The 15,027-nt window shown below is 35.9% G+C and overlaps 1 protein-coding gene and 1 long non-coding RNA gene across 10 annotated transcripts in view; one reads left to right on the plus strand and one right to left on the minus strand.

Annotated features, from left to right (window-relative positions):
- The window catches only part of SMARCA2 (SWI/SNF related BAF chromatin remodeling complex subunit ATPase 2), a 207,231-nt gene that overhangs the window by 50,869 nt on the left and 141,335 nt on the right, over positions 1-15,027 (minus strand). For all 8 annotated transcript variants that reach the window (XM_074196508.1, XM_074196507.1, XM_074196509.1 and 5 more), the window contains one exon: positions 8,669-8,887. In XM_074196508.1, coding sequence (XP_074052609.1) covers positions 8,669-8,887 — 219 coding nt within the window. The remainder of the gene's footprint in view (positions 1-8,668; positions 8,888-15,027) is intronic.
- The window catches only part of LOC141495323 (uncharacterized), a 78,357-nt gene that overhangs the window by 48,029 nt on the left and 15,301 nt on the right, over positions 1-15,027 (plus strand). The window contains exon 3 of one of the 2 annotated variants that reach the window (XR_012470732.1): positions 1,094-1,634. The exons of the other annotated variant lie outside the window; for it this stretch is intronic. This is a non-coding gene — a long non-coding RNA (uncharacterized LOC141495323). Of the gene's footprint in view, positions 1-1,093; positions 1,635-15,027 lie in introns of those variants that run through there. 2 annotated transcript variants of the gene reach the window in all.

Below are 15,027 nucleotides of genomic sequence, written 5' to 3' on the forward strand. Positions count from 1 at the left end.
TCCAGGGCTGGTGCTTTATCCACTGCACCACCTAGCTGCCCCTCCTTCCTGCTTCTTAAGAAATTGTCTCTCTCTCTAAAAAAAGTGCAAAAGCATCTACTGTGAAGGACAAATACAAATAAAGAAATGTGATTGTCTATGAAAAAATACAAGACAGTTTCTAAAATATTTACTTTCCTATGTTGCTCTTCTGTGATCAAATAGAAACTCATTTTTTCCTCTGGATTTTTGAAAGAAGGTCCTAATGGACTAAGATCACTTTCCAACAACCAAATCCTGATTTTAACTCCTTTGAGAGCAAATGTTTGAGGTACAAGCCCAGAAATTTCAAAAGGACCAAAAAAAGAAAGCTAAAATTCCAGTTGTTTGAAAATACTTGTGAATTAAAAAAAAAAAAATCAGATTTTCCCTTGGTTTTGAATACCTCACTTACTCAGACTTGAAGTCCCTTAGTTGGACTTTAATTAGTCCTGTTGCAGGTACTAATTAGTATCTGAACACTTCCCAAGTGCTGACAGTTAAATAACAAAGCATGTTTTAATGGCCCGTCAATGGTAAATTATTTATTGTAGTCATTTGAATCTTCTGAATTGAAGAAAACGGCTGAAAGTAAGAGAAATTCTTCTAACTTCTGTCGAATGCTGCATGTTGTGTTATTAACATGTTCAGTCCTTCTCCACACCTTCGAGAACAAGCCCCTTCCTACTTAGGCCAGACTTCCTTTGTTCCTCGGGGCTCCAGAGCCCTTCATCCGCTGCTACCCAAATCCATTTTCTAGGGCCTTAGCTCTCCCTTGTGTATAAAAAAGGAAATGCAGTTTGCTTGAAATTTTTGCCCCAGTTAACTAAGGCAACTCATTTTTGGACAATTAAAATGGTCCTATTTTTTTCTCTAAATCCTCTGCTCCTAACACAGTACTGATTCATAGTTAACACTTAACAAATGTTTATGGACTGCCCATGACTTCCCATAGTTAAAGATGCCATGTAACAAATATGGGAACTTATTGCAAAGGACATCTAAAAATATTAAGTATCAATATGTATGATGGAAGACTCCAAAATTTAGCATTTTTTATTTTTTCTCCTTACAGAAAGCAAGTAATATCTTCGAGTCAATTCCCTGGCCTTCAAGAAGGACCACAGTGCCAAACTTAGAATTCATCCTATGGTTAGAGACTGTGGGAGAGGAGATTCCATACCTTAAAAGTTGCTAACTCATTCTAAAGTTAAATAACTCTTTTGTGCAGAAATAGTTCTTTAATTCTTGAATCCCTTTGTGCTAGAGTCAGCAGAGGTATGCCTAGTAAACACATATTAAGACATCCACAATGTTCCTTCAACATTTCACCTTCTCTTTTCCAACTCTTTTTTAATCATCTTTCTGACTGACTTCCCAATGAATGCTCTCTAAGTTCTATATATGCCTCAGGTTTAGATACCTTATTTAAAGACACACCCAGCATGATGGAAGGATGACACTTTTTTATTAATTGTGCCTCCAGGATCATGCTGCTTTATAAAATGCAGTGTAAAAGTATTCTGTAAGAAGTCATATTTTATTTTGTTAATTACTGACTCTGAAGCATCTGAGACTATTAGTTAAAATGTCCTTTGCCTTTAAATTTTTTTGGGGGGGGGTGGATTGTTTTTAAGCTTCTGGGATTGATTTAGAAAGAAGCAGTGACAACGACTGTGTGGACTCCATATGGGCTCATAAATCAAAGGCAATTCAATTTCTCACCTGGCAATGAGACCAGCAGGGAAGGAAAAGTGAAGCAATTCTGTCTTTCCTTATTCTCTGTCTTAAAATCCTAGCACTCCTTTTAGGAGTGCACTCCTTTGTTCTAAAGAGAGATCTGAAGACATTGTCATCATTTATGTCTTATTTTAGTGGCTTCCTACATATAATTTTGTGCAAGATAAACAGAAGCCCTCCATCATCTCCCAAAGTTGACTGTGTAAAACCAGAAAAATGTTGACATGAGTATTCATATTAGCACACATGTGCTAAGCAAAGAGAGCAAGAGGAGCATCAGTAAGGAAGCAGTATAAGCAACACTGAGTGAGTTTTACATAGAATAGTTTTAAGACTTCAGATTCATTTTAAGGAAAAAAAATCCTAGTCTCAATCACAGCAGCAATAAATATTACAAACCCTAGAACTTAGATGGCATCTCAATGTCTTTGAATTCTAGAAGGAATAGCTATACGTATATAAAAGGACTGGTGGTGGTGGTGTTGGCAATTAGGATTGAAGAACAGAATCAAAGATTTCCTCAAATAACCCAATTGACCCAATTTTCTTTTCTTTTTTCCTTTTCCTTTTTCCTTTCTTTCCTTCTTTTTCTCCACACAGGGTATCACACCATCCCTCTGTAACCAGCAGGTGTTCTACCCAAGGGAATGTAAATTTTGATTCCCAAAAAACCTCACAAATTATTTTAGGGTTTGAGGGTTAGATTTCTTTCTTAAGGAACAGGCCTTAAACCCAAATCACTCCGGCTCTCACTCTCATCAATTGGCCAACAACAGGCCCTAGTGCAAACCTCACTTGATCATTGTTTCAGTTTTGATGCTCATAGTGACATTAAATATCAATTGTTTCTGTTTTGTCCAGAAACTCTTCCCCTCCCAGATTAATGTTTTGGAGAGAGCTAGATAAAAGCTAGGTAAAAGTGGCCATTCTTTGCCTCCTTTCGTTCTCACCTAGCTTAAATCACTGAATGGGAATTGCCTCAGTCAAACTGAGATCTGTTAAGACTTAGCTAAAAAGGTCAAGGTCTCCCACTGTATCCAGGGCCATTGCCAGTCATTCCAATCCACACCTGTCCACTGGAACTAGATGGCTTTGGAAGATATAGTGAGACTTTACACAGCCCCCACTCACTTAAATTCAGCTTACTTGAATGTCCTGGCATCACCTCTCTGATGTCATGGTCATCTTTGAGAATGAAGTACAAATAACCATCTGTAATAGCATTTGTACTTACCTCAATTTTATAAAATTTTGAGTCTATAATATTGAATAATTTAGGATTATCTAAACATATTATTGTTGCTACTTCTAATAACAATGATGATGATGATAATAATAATAATTACGCAAATTTATATGATGCCTTAGGGTTTGCCAAGTCTTTTAATCCTTATACTAACATTGTTGAGATAGGTGCTATTATTACTATCATTTTATGGGTGAACAAAGTGAGGTAAAGAAAAGTTAATGTCTTAACCAGAAAGAAAATTTAATGTCTTAGCCAGAGTCTCATAAGATGACTGAGTAAGATGACTGAGGTATAATTCAATTTCGCCTCTCCTGGACCAGCTTGTTACCCAAAGACAAGACAGCACACTAATGTTTAGACCATTCTAAATAAAATTTCTTCTTTTGGAGGGGCTTTGTATCTTGCAGTGAAACACTAAGACTTCATTATTAATACTAATTATCACTATCTAGTGAAACAAAAGTGTACTATATGAGCTTTCTAATTGTTTGGATTAAACATATTGTAGAAGTTAACTGTTTTCTAGAGAGTAAACTGGCCACAGATTCTTCCTTCCCAATCATCTTGAGAGGAAGGGTTGGGGTGGGGAGAAAATATAAAAAAAATGTTACGATTAACAGAGAAATTCAGAGGTGCACTTCCAAATGCTCAGCCCACAGAATGAAAATGATCTAAGACTTAACTGTTTTTCTTAATTTAAAATTTTCTTGTTTCTTAACTTTGTTGCTAGGTCAATTTTGTTTTGTTTTGTTTAAAGAACAGTTTCCAGTGATTATAAAGTTTGAGAAGAGGTTTATTATAATGATATTCAAAAACATTGAGAAGGATGAACTGGAACCCTTTCCATCTCACCAATAAACAATCAATTTGCCTCTAAAATAAAATCACACTTAAAAAATTTCACAGCAATCTGGCTTCCACATCAAGTCTTTTCTTCTTTGTTGCTGAGGTAGGGGAAGGATCAGATGTAGACAACTTTTTCAAGAAACTTAGTAGTAAAAGTTCAAGGAAAAAAGATTCAACCTGGGTGGAAGAGAAAAGTCAAAGAAAGACTTCAGGGAGGTTAGAGACATTAAGGAAGGTTATATTAAGGAAGGAAAGATAGAAAATGAAAGAGAAGGCTGGACAAACTCCCAGAAGAGATTAGAGAAAAAGGATTCAAGACTATATAGAGGAGTTAATTTTAGTAAGAAGTAGGTATATTCCTCCCCTGTCCAGAGGGAAAAGGGATTAGCATATAATAAAGTTTCTATGTTTTGAACAATGGGCAAGGGGAATTGAGAGAACTCACCTTGGTGGACCTCAGTCTTCTCAGTGACAAAAGAAGCTAAAGTATCTTCTCCAAATGCAGGGTATGTGTGGGGGGGGGGGGCGTGAGGAAAAAAGAAAAGGTTTATAATATTTACTGTACTGTATGAAATTAGAGGCAGTGGGACATAGCTGATGCTACAGTCCTCTACTGTTTAGTGAATGAAATCAACCCACTGTTTTCTCTAACAGGTTTCAGCAACATGGGAGCTGCAGTAAATAAACTGAATGGTAGGGATGAAGTGACAGACTTTCATTTTTGTGGACAGGGATGGGTTATGCAATCAAAGGTCACAATAACGGCAAAGAGTAGATGAGAAGGAGGACAGGATATCTTCTAAGGAATTAGAATTTATAATTTTAAGAGCTCGAGTACAAGAGATTATAAGACATTGCAAGAGATGATGAAGACTAACATGGGACCATGCTACATGATCAAGTGTGTAGATGAATGAGCTGAGGAAGAACATCAGAATTAAAAATCTGAGAACTTATGTGACCATTTTGTTAGATGAGTATTGAAATCCTTGGAGTTGAAAGGGGATGGATTTGGGGGAAAGGCCATGAACTAGGAGACTGGCCTGAACAGGAAGAATGGCAAAAGGGTGGTGTGAAAGGATTTCATATCCTCCTTAAGGGATGATGGCAGAGTAATAATCTAGAAACAGCAGAAGAGGAGTTGCCCCTGATGGAGGACTTTAACAAGGGGCAAAGACTATTAATATTAAGGGTGTGTGTGTGTGTGTGTGTGTGCAGCGATACTGTTAAGAAAAAGCCAGGCTTCCCATAAAGAGAATAGATGAAAGTAGTATTTGAAAATGCCAACTCACATTTCTATTGTGCTTGATTTTGCAAAGCACTTTCCTCACAATCCTATAATATAGGTAGCATATGTTTTATTGTTCCTCTTTTGAAGCGCTTACTTATAGTTTAGATGATATAGAAACACAGAATTAGAGCTATAAGAGATTTGACCATGATTTTAAGATAAAATTGAGCCAGGAATTGAACCCAGGGCTCCCAACTCCAAGTCTGTCATTTGGCTCAGGATGAAGCAAGAGATCCAAAGTGAAACTATAAAACTGGACTAGAGTCCATCTGAGCCACAACCAGCTTGACTGGATAAGGAATGAGTTTGAAAAGTTAGAAGGGTATCCAAAACAGTGAGACTGGCCCATTTCAATCCTTTATATCTTTGCCATTAAACATTAGGTTTACTTCTGTAAAATCACATTATAACAAATTTCACAAAATCATATTCCATACACTACAGGTTTCTATATCCTACTGTTTTTCCTTTTCTGAGCTCCATCTCCATCTCATGGGCATGTCTGCTCACCAAGCAAAACATCTACTGCTTATCTTGTATGTGAAATTTGGCATAGGACTGGCACAAAATCAACTCTGCTTAAGCTATAAATCTCTAAGGTCTCATAAGTTTGGCACCTTGCTCAATTGTATCACCCAGATTAAAGGCAAAATGCCAGAGCATTGGTGGTACCAAGTAACTATTATTTATATAGAAACTCTGTCTATCCATTGTGTAGAAGAAGGCATATAGCACTTTCAGTCCTTTAAATCTGTACTGGCTAAACTCCCTGTTAGGAAGGCTGGATGTACCATCACTACACATGACTTCCCTGTCCACACACGAGATAGGGTTATATTCTCTTCATATTAAGGGGCATAAAGGTACTCAGTAGGTCTCTGTGTGACACTGATCAAAGTCTAATGAAACAATATTAAAGAATAGAGCTAGAAAACTCAACTAGAAAACAAATGACAGTATTATTCCATCTATCTAGAGTGGCTGGGAACTGGGTATCTGAATTAATTATATGCTTTGGTTAAAGTTACTGTTATAACATATGTAATCATTAATTTTCAAAGAATTATATAATACAATAAAGTAAACATCATAGTAGTTCAGTTGTTTCAGCTGTGTCTGATTCTTCATAACCCCAAATCTTGATAAAGATACTTAAAGCGTTTGCCATTTTCTTCTCCTGCTCATTTATACAAACTGAGGCAAACAGGGTTGAGTGATTTGCTCAGGGTTACATAGCCAAGAAGTGTCTGAAGTCAGATCTGAACTCAGGAAGATAAGTCTTCCTAAGGCCAGGCCAGGCATTCTATCCACTGCACCACCTAGATGTCTAAAGTACACATTAAAACCACTTTAAATCATGGTTTATCTTTAGAGGACCCCAACTGACATAAAGTGCATGCTTATATTGTCAATGTTAACCACAATAATCACGCTGCAGAAATATTCAAGAATATTTAGGTTAGTTGAGTTTCCTGTTTGAAATATAGATAAGTGAAAATTTACTGTATTCTAGAGTTGGAGTTTTCAACAGATCATCTCTTCTTCCCCACTCTAAAAAATAATAAAGAGTTGCAAAATGCTTTAACATTCTCAGTGAAAATTAAAGATCATTTTCTGTTCTTCATTCCCCACAACACAATAAAGAGAATAGGAAAATGAACTAAGATCAAATTGTTTTTCCTAATTTAAAATGTTCAAGTCTCTTAACTTTTATTTATTTTTTAAAGATTAAAAAGCAGGAGGCAGCTAGGTGGCACAGTAGATAGAGCACCCACCCTGGAGTCAGGAGGACCTGAGTTCAAATGAGACCTCAGCCATTTAATATTTACATAGCTAGGTGAGTCACTTGGGCAAGTCACTCAATCTTACTACCTAGCAACAACCAAAACTAAAACAAAAAACAAACAAAAAACCCAAAACAAAACAATAACAATAACAGAAGATTTAAAAGTAGTTTCTAGTAAGCACAAAAATGTGTTCAAATTCAGTCTCATTCTTAGGCAATAAGTAAAGATCTTCTAGATGTTTCTGCTTATAAAATCTGTAATTTATATTCATAAAGAATGACTCTAAAACATTCGGCCAGAGAGTCATCTGATTTTCTGCAATACCCTAGCTACTTAATTTATTTCTTAAATAAAAGAAGAAAAAAATCAGAGAAAATCTCCTATAGTTTTGAGATGAATGCAGGGAAAAAGAGTCCTCAATATAATGACATAAATCCTAATTAAGCAAAATTCTTAAGTTGAAAAGGAGGAAAAAAATTCACAAAATAGCATTATGGTGTTGGGAGACCGACCAGTCAACAATGATCCATCCATACTGGTTAGAGTAGAGTACAAGCACTACATTATAAACTCGAAAGTCCAAATATAGAGAGAAAAATCAGAGGATTGACAATGCTACTTGCTAACTCTCTTTTTAGAGGACCAGAAATCTTTGCCATTTCACAATCCAAATAATGTCTTTCTCCCTGTACCACATCATCATACTGGGTAAATCACATCTCAGGTAGTGACAAGGAACACCACCCTCCCTACTCTGTTCTCTCTCATCTCTTGGCTTACATTCAAGAAGATCCACAGTCATCTGGCCATCTATCTACCATCTGGAACCTGGAATGTATTTTTCATCCAAATGATACTCTATTTATTTTTGAAAACATAAACAACATACAACCACAGCTTTTCTTTCCTTCAGTCTTTGAGCTAGGTGTCCCATTCTGAGCTATCATTCTCTCTCTGATCCATGGCCCATGGTGCACATTCACTTAAATTTAGCCTAGAATGCAAATCCTTAGACCACTTCACCAATTCATATGAAAAAAAAATTACCGTATCAAGCACAGAAAGAATAGCTGAATTTTCCAACAGCATTGTGAATTTATTATCAAATAATGATCCTCCAAAACCAAATCTTTAAGTCATAAACATAAAGCTCTTAAAAGACTAGTGTTATGTCAATGCCCTCCATTGAGTATTGTGAAATAGATAGCAGCAGTCAAAATTAGAAATGAAGATATTTCAAAAAGAAATAACTGCTAATTTGTATCTTGATGGAGTATATTTGGTTTTCCCACAAATGCACAAATTGTACATGATACAATGCTGCTTAGACTGTGATCTTATTCCAAATTTGTCTTGTTTTTGTTTAAAGTATATAACTATTTAAAGAACATGGGTGGAGCATAATCAATTTATAATAAAACATTCGCCAGGATCAGGATCTAGTAATTCTAGCTCTTGTGATAAAAAATTCAGCAAAAGCAATAGATTCTATCACAGAAAAAAGCTTTTACATATATGTAGAGATACATATATGTATACATATATAAATGATCTACTACTTAATCACACAGTAATTCTAGGCAATGATCACAAAAAAATGAATAAAGAACATTTTACTCATTTGACTTGTCATCTCAAAGCATTCAGGTCACTGCATGCATATCCACCAATAATTTTTTTTTAATCCTGGAAACTTATTCAAAATATTCATCAAAAAAAGATAAAAATCACACTTACCCTCAGCCACTGCTTCTCTGTGAGTGCATCACTGTAGTCCACATCCCTGCGCTGGCGGGATCCTCTGCCAAATATTTTCTCTTCCTCTTCTTCACAGGTAAGCCTTTCTACCTCAGCATCATCTTTAATTATCCAGGATGGTAGCTCATCTTCTTCCATCAAGCGAGGTTTGCGTTTTGGGTTCCGGGCATCCTCCCTCCGCCGGTCCATGTCCATACGCTAAATAGTGATTGACAAAAGTATTAGGGAAGGTCAAGAAAAAAATGTCACACATTATTTCATCAATTAAAATCATATCATTAACCTAACATTACTGGTTACTATTTCTTTTTATTTGCTGGATGGACATGTGTAACAGTTTAATAAATTTTACTAAAATTTTACATTTTGCTAAATGTAAATTTTACTTTAGGTAATGAATTTATAAAAACAAGAGTTATTACTAAAACATATTTTTTTTCTAGAATATTCCTTTCAGAACAAAAATAAAAAATATTCAGACTTTTGAAGTTTATTTTTATTCAAGCTATAAAATTACTTTTTTACGAAAGAAAAGTAAAACATCAGAAAGAATTTAATTGGCTAATGTGCCCCACTTCACAGAACTGCCAAAGGTTTGGTTAGGAATTTTTGGGTGGAAAAATAGTTTGTGTTCAATTTAGTTACAATCATCAGTGTGCAGTCCTGTACTGGAAACTATGAAGAGATACATGCTACTAACTCCTTATATTGTCTGTATATTTTATGAAAGTAGTATGAATCAGAGATATTTTAATCTAAAAGATAATTTAGTCTAAATTGATCAAATTATAATGTTTAAAGATGTCAAGCCAAGAACATTTTTGAATTATCAATTTTCTTACTTCATTTGCTCACTTTTTTTTTCCAGTGGATTACTGAATACTTTTATTCTGCATATAGAAGCCACTAAAGGATCTGGCCTGTGGGCTTGTTGGGGGGCTGCACATGAATACTGGGGGTGGGGGTGAGAACAGATCATTCTAGCCCAGTCACAAGATGAGGTCTTCCAAAAAAGGACCAAATGGTCAAGTACCATCTCTGATAAGACAGTTTGAAAGAAGCAGTGAGAACACAGAAAGGTGGAAGGGAGAGGGGTGGAGTTAAGTAGCAGAGCCCCCATCCCCAAAACAAAACTGGTCTACTACTTGGTGCTGCCCATTCTTTGGAGGGCTTCTACTGAGGTGACTGTCGCCTACTAGCTCTGAGGCTTCATGGTCATGGAGCTTACTTAGCCCAAGGGTTTCTGAAGTTCCTTCCAGCAAATTTAGCCTTGCTGCCCAGTTCTTCCTCAGTTCTGAGAATTTGGTTATACTTGGCCAAACGCTCAAATTGGCAGGGGGCCACAGTCTTGATCTGCCCAGTGCAGAGACCCACCACCAGATCTGCAATGAAGGTATCTTTAGTCTTCCCAGAATGATGGGAAACCATTACTCCCCCACCTATTGGACTGGGCCAGCCTGGAGAGATTTGGTCATGGAGCCAATCTGGTTCCCTCTGAGCAGGAGGCAATTGCAAGCTTTCTCATTCACAGCCTTTTCAATGTGCTTGGGATTGGTCACTGTGAGATCATCCCCTACAACATTTCTTCCATGCACTTGGGATTGGTCACTGTGAGATTATCCTTTACAACAATTCTTCCAAACTGCCCAATCATCCTGGTCAAAGGGATCTTCACTAGACAACACTGGATAGTTCCCGATGAAGCTCTTGTAAAGGTCCCCAAGCTCAGCAGGTGAGATGTACATGTTGGGATCATCAGAAGACTTGAAGTCCAAGTCATATTTCCCAGACCAGATGAATTCAGAGGCAGCAACATCCATGCCAATTACAACCTTGCCAGTATGGCCAGCCTTGCCAATTGCTTCCTTCAGCAGCTCCAGAGCTTCTTTATTCTCCAGGATGTTAGGAGCAAAGCCACCTTTATCTCCTACATTGGTAGCATCCTGTCCATATTTCTTCTTAATCACATTCTTCAGGTTGTGGTAGACCTCAGCTCCAATGCGCCTGGCCTCCTTGAAGTTTGATGCTCCAACAGGGAGGATCATGAACTCTTGCACTGCTAGCTTGTTACCAGCATGGGAGCCACCACTGATCACATTGAAGGCTGGAACTGGCAGGATAACTTCTTCATTGTCTGCAAGATCAGCAATATGTTGGAACAAGGAGACACCTTTCTCAGCAGCCCCAGTCTTAGAAACATCCAGAGACACTCCCAATATGGCATTTGCTCCAAATTTAGAATTATTCTCAGAGCCATCCATCTCTATCATCAATGTGTCAATCTTCTCCTGCTTCACAACATTCAGTTTCTTGCTAATCAGGGTCGGGGCAATAGTTTTATTGATGTGCTCAACCGCTTTTGAGACACCTTTCCCCATATATTGGGTCTTGTCATTGTCTCAGAGCTCCAGGGCTTCATGGATGCCAGTAGAAGCCCCACTGGGCACAGCAGCTCTGAAGAGACATTTTGAAGTATAGAGATCAATTTCAATGGTGGGGTTTCCACGAGAGTCAAAGATCTCTCTTGCAATGATCTTCAAAACTGACATACTGAATTTCTGGATGGGGCTGGCTCTGCTGGATTCAGGGAAGAGGGGCAGAGGGCTTCATTCACTCTCTTAAAAATTTAGTTTGTGTCTAAATCAACTGAAAAACTCATTTGGCTTTAATCTACTACTCAATGCCCTACTATCCTCTACAGGTTAAAAATATCCCATAGAATTCACCTACTCATTACTTAATATTAGAGGTTGAATATGTTTTATTTTTACATAATTTAGAATCACTAATTATTGAATTGATTTTGCCCCAGCTTTCTAAATTGTATTATGTAAAAATACTTTTTTTATGAATAGCAACATTACATTACAAACCCCAAATACTCAGATTGAATTAAAAAGTCAACTACCAACATTAACTTCAAAAAAATGTAATTTCTCAGGTAATTCTTTAAACTTTTGCAGGTCTTAAATTCACTAATTCAAAGGAAAATTTCAATCACATACTTTTGAGCCAAAAATAAGGGATTACTGTCTGACAGAAGATATTCCTTGTGCAAAAAACATATTTTTCTGAAAATCTGGGACATCTGAGCTTCATTATCATAAAGATTTGCTCATCCTACAGGTCATATAATATGAACTGCCTATAACGAAGTTGCTAGTAATATATCTCTTAATGTTCTACTAATGAAAACTATTGTTTCAACAGGAAAGAAACAGAATATTAATGCTCATCCTTGTTATTTTGTGGTACCTAACAAGAAGTTCTATATGTGATATCTTCAAAATTGTTGGCCAGCTCATAAATAATTTATTTTAAAATATGATACTAAAATGACATAAAATTTGATACTACCACTTCTATATTTTACTGTCACAAGTATCTAGATTAAAGGTTCACAACAAGAGATACAATAATAAAATGTGCATACACACACAAATTGCCATCAAAGATATCTAGAGTAAGAGAATTTTGAACCAATTATTATCAATTAATAATTAGAACTTCAACCCCCCCCCTGCCAAGTTTCAAGGTAAAAGCATGTTTTTCCCTGACTGGATTATAAATTTTAGATCAACAATATATATTTATGAAATAAGTATTTTTCTTGCCCTGAGTGGACATAGTTTCTGGAAAATCAACATCTGTATAGATAATCAACATCAAATAAGCAGTTGTTTAAATCACCTTTCAGAAATAGAAGAGGAAAAATATGTAGAAAATAGAAAATAAGTTTCTTATTTTCTACATTTTATATATATATATATAATATATATATGGACAACTAAAAATATAAGTGCATCAATGTGCATGAGTATGTTTTGAATATGTAATTAATTTTAAATGAGATAAAGGTAATATTGAAATCTGTAAATAATGCAAATATTCTTTTAGTCAGAAGTTTATTCTTTTCTCTTCACTATGAATAGGTGCTAACAGATCACCCCACTTTATTTTCTCAACCTCTGGTAGAGATGTTAATGAATTAATAAAACAGGCTACAGTGAAAATGTGTAGCACAACTCCAGATAAGTCATAAGTGAGATAGCCTCTGAATATACAAAGCAATACCTTAAAAGGGAGAGGAGAGGGCTGCAAAAGTTCTTACTTACTTGTCCATCAAACTACCTCAAGGCTATAAGCATTCAATAAAAATCTTTACATCTTGTTAAGAATTTCCATCCTTGTAGTGTCAGGATCCTGTCTGCTTAGCTTTGTTTGAAAATGTTATAATCAACAGCTGGACCCATTTCTTATTTAGCTGTTTCCAAAGAGGGGAAGAGCATAATACCCCCTTCCAATCAGGAAAATAAGCTCTGTGCTGAAGAGAAGCCTTCATTTTAAGGGCAGGTCTTCCCAGATTCAAAACTAACCTGATCTTTGGAAAAGGTTGGGTTCAACACCTCCACTGACCTTTTAATCTGGCAGACTGTGTAATGTAAAAAAAATAATTAATAATACTAATACTAATACTAATAATAATAATAATAACAATAACAATAATTTGTTTCCTGCCCATTGCTAGGGAGGAGCAAGCCTGGTTTTTAACAGGTGAACAAACTTGATCAGTAGTGGGCACGGCTTTAAGAAACTTTAAGATCTTCGGCAGTCACGTTGGCTCCTCCTCTAAGTGAGCTTTCTCAGTCCTTCTTGGTGGGCTAAAAAACCTTATACCTTGTTTTTCTACTCTCTTTGATCAGGTATTGATTAGTAACTCAGTGCTATTTTCAGTCATACATTTCCCCAATGCAATCTATGATGCTAGTTGGTCTCCCCAATTTTCTATTGGTGTGATATAGTATCCTAGTCACATTGACCATGTGATTCTCCATCACTGTTGGCTTGAAACATAACTTTAACTCCTCACTGACTTTGTTTTCCATTATTCACAACCATGCAGTATTAGCAAATACTGATGTTAAAAAAGATGTGGGTGTTTGCTCTAAGGGAGGCCTGGGTTAATAAAAGTACTACATAGTTTCCCAACGATGATAGGATATAATTCCTACTACTTTTCAGTCCTGGAACCAGTTCATTATTCATTTACATAACTATAAATATACATACAAAAATACATACAATTATGCATATACTAATGGATCAATGATGAGTAATTGATCTAGCTACAATTGGACAATATATATTTTTCATTTAATCCTATTTCCCATGTGAACAGACTGAATTCCTGTTGTTTTTGCCATTGTAGAGTTCAAGGCCTAGATACAATCAGTATAATATCTGGAAGACCTCATGATAATAAGCAATCTGTCCTGCTTTTGCGTTCTAGTCATCTTCCATAATAATGTCAAACTATTTTGATAACCATATTTTCCCATCTTATTTAGTATTTGCTAATAATAATCAGAGATTTTCAGAAGATCTCATTTCTCTCAAGTAATCTTGTATGATTCTAATATAAGCACACATACACATATATATGAAAATGTCTTGTTCAAGACCATTTAGGGTGGCAATGTGTTGTATTGAATCAAATTGTTTTTTATAGTCAGTAAAAATCAGTATGATTTTTGAGTTCTCTGAGCCTTTCAGAAAAGGCTCAGAGAATTATATAATATATATATATATAACATATATATATATGTAATTTTATATATATGGGTCTCCTATAGAATATACCTTATAAAAGGCCAAAACATACATTTCCATTTACCATCATTACCACCTAAAAATATAGATAAGATTATTCCCAAGAAGACTTCATAGAGATAGCAAAGTAGGAATATAGTTATTTATTATTATTATTATTATTATTATTATTGTTTGAATGTCCTTTTAAGGAATAATTCAATTCCCCCCCCCAAAGTATGTAGCATCTTCTCATTTTTCAATTTTCTTGACAAATGATACTTCAATGCCCTCAAAAATGTATCCCTGTTAGCACAGATCTCCTCTGTTTATGCTCATTCTAGTCAAGCTACATTTTCTGAAGTGATTCTACTTCCTTATGCTGGAGATGAAAGGCAGTGAATGATGTTAATATGCTGCTCCCATTGTCAAAGACAGAGAAAATAGCATTTGCTTTCCGAGGCAATACTGTATGGCTTTTGGACTCCTTATCAAAAATGATGCCCAGTATGCTAAGGCCATTGTGACCGGCCATGTTAAGAGAGGTTCTTATCATCATTTCCTGATTTGTAGCATCAACAGTGTGTTTCAAAGAACAATTGGAGCTCTCGATTATATATCATATCTTCCTATGTTTGTTCATCTAGCTGTGGTATCAACTCTGGTTTCAGATTTCAAAACTGAGTGCTTGGTGGTAGAGGAACAGCTGGAATCTGTCATTTCTTGATTGTTAAGATGAAATAATTTTC

This window comes from Macrotis lagotis, chromosome 8 (assembly GCF_037893015.1).
Source record: "Macrotis lagotis isolate mMagLag1 chromosome 8, bilby.v1.9.chrom.fasta, whole genome shotgun sequence".
Taxonomy (NCBI): domain Eukaryota; kingdom Metazoa; phylum Chordata; class Mammalia; order Peramelemorphia; family Peramelidae; genus Macrotis; species Macrotis lagotis.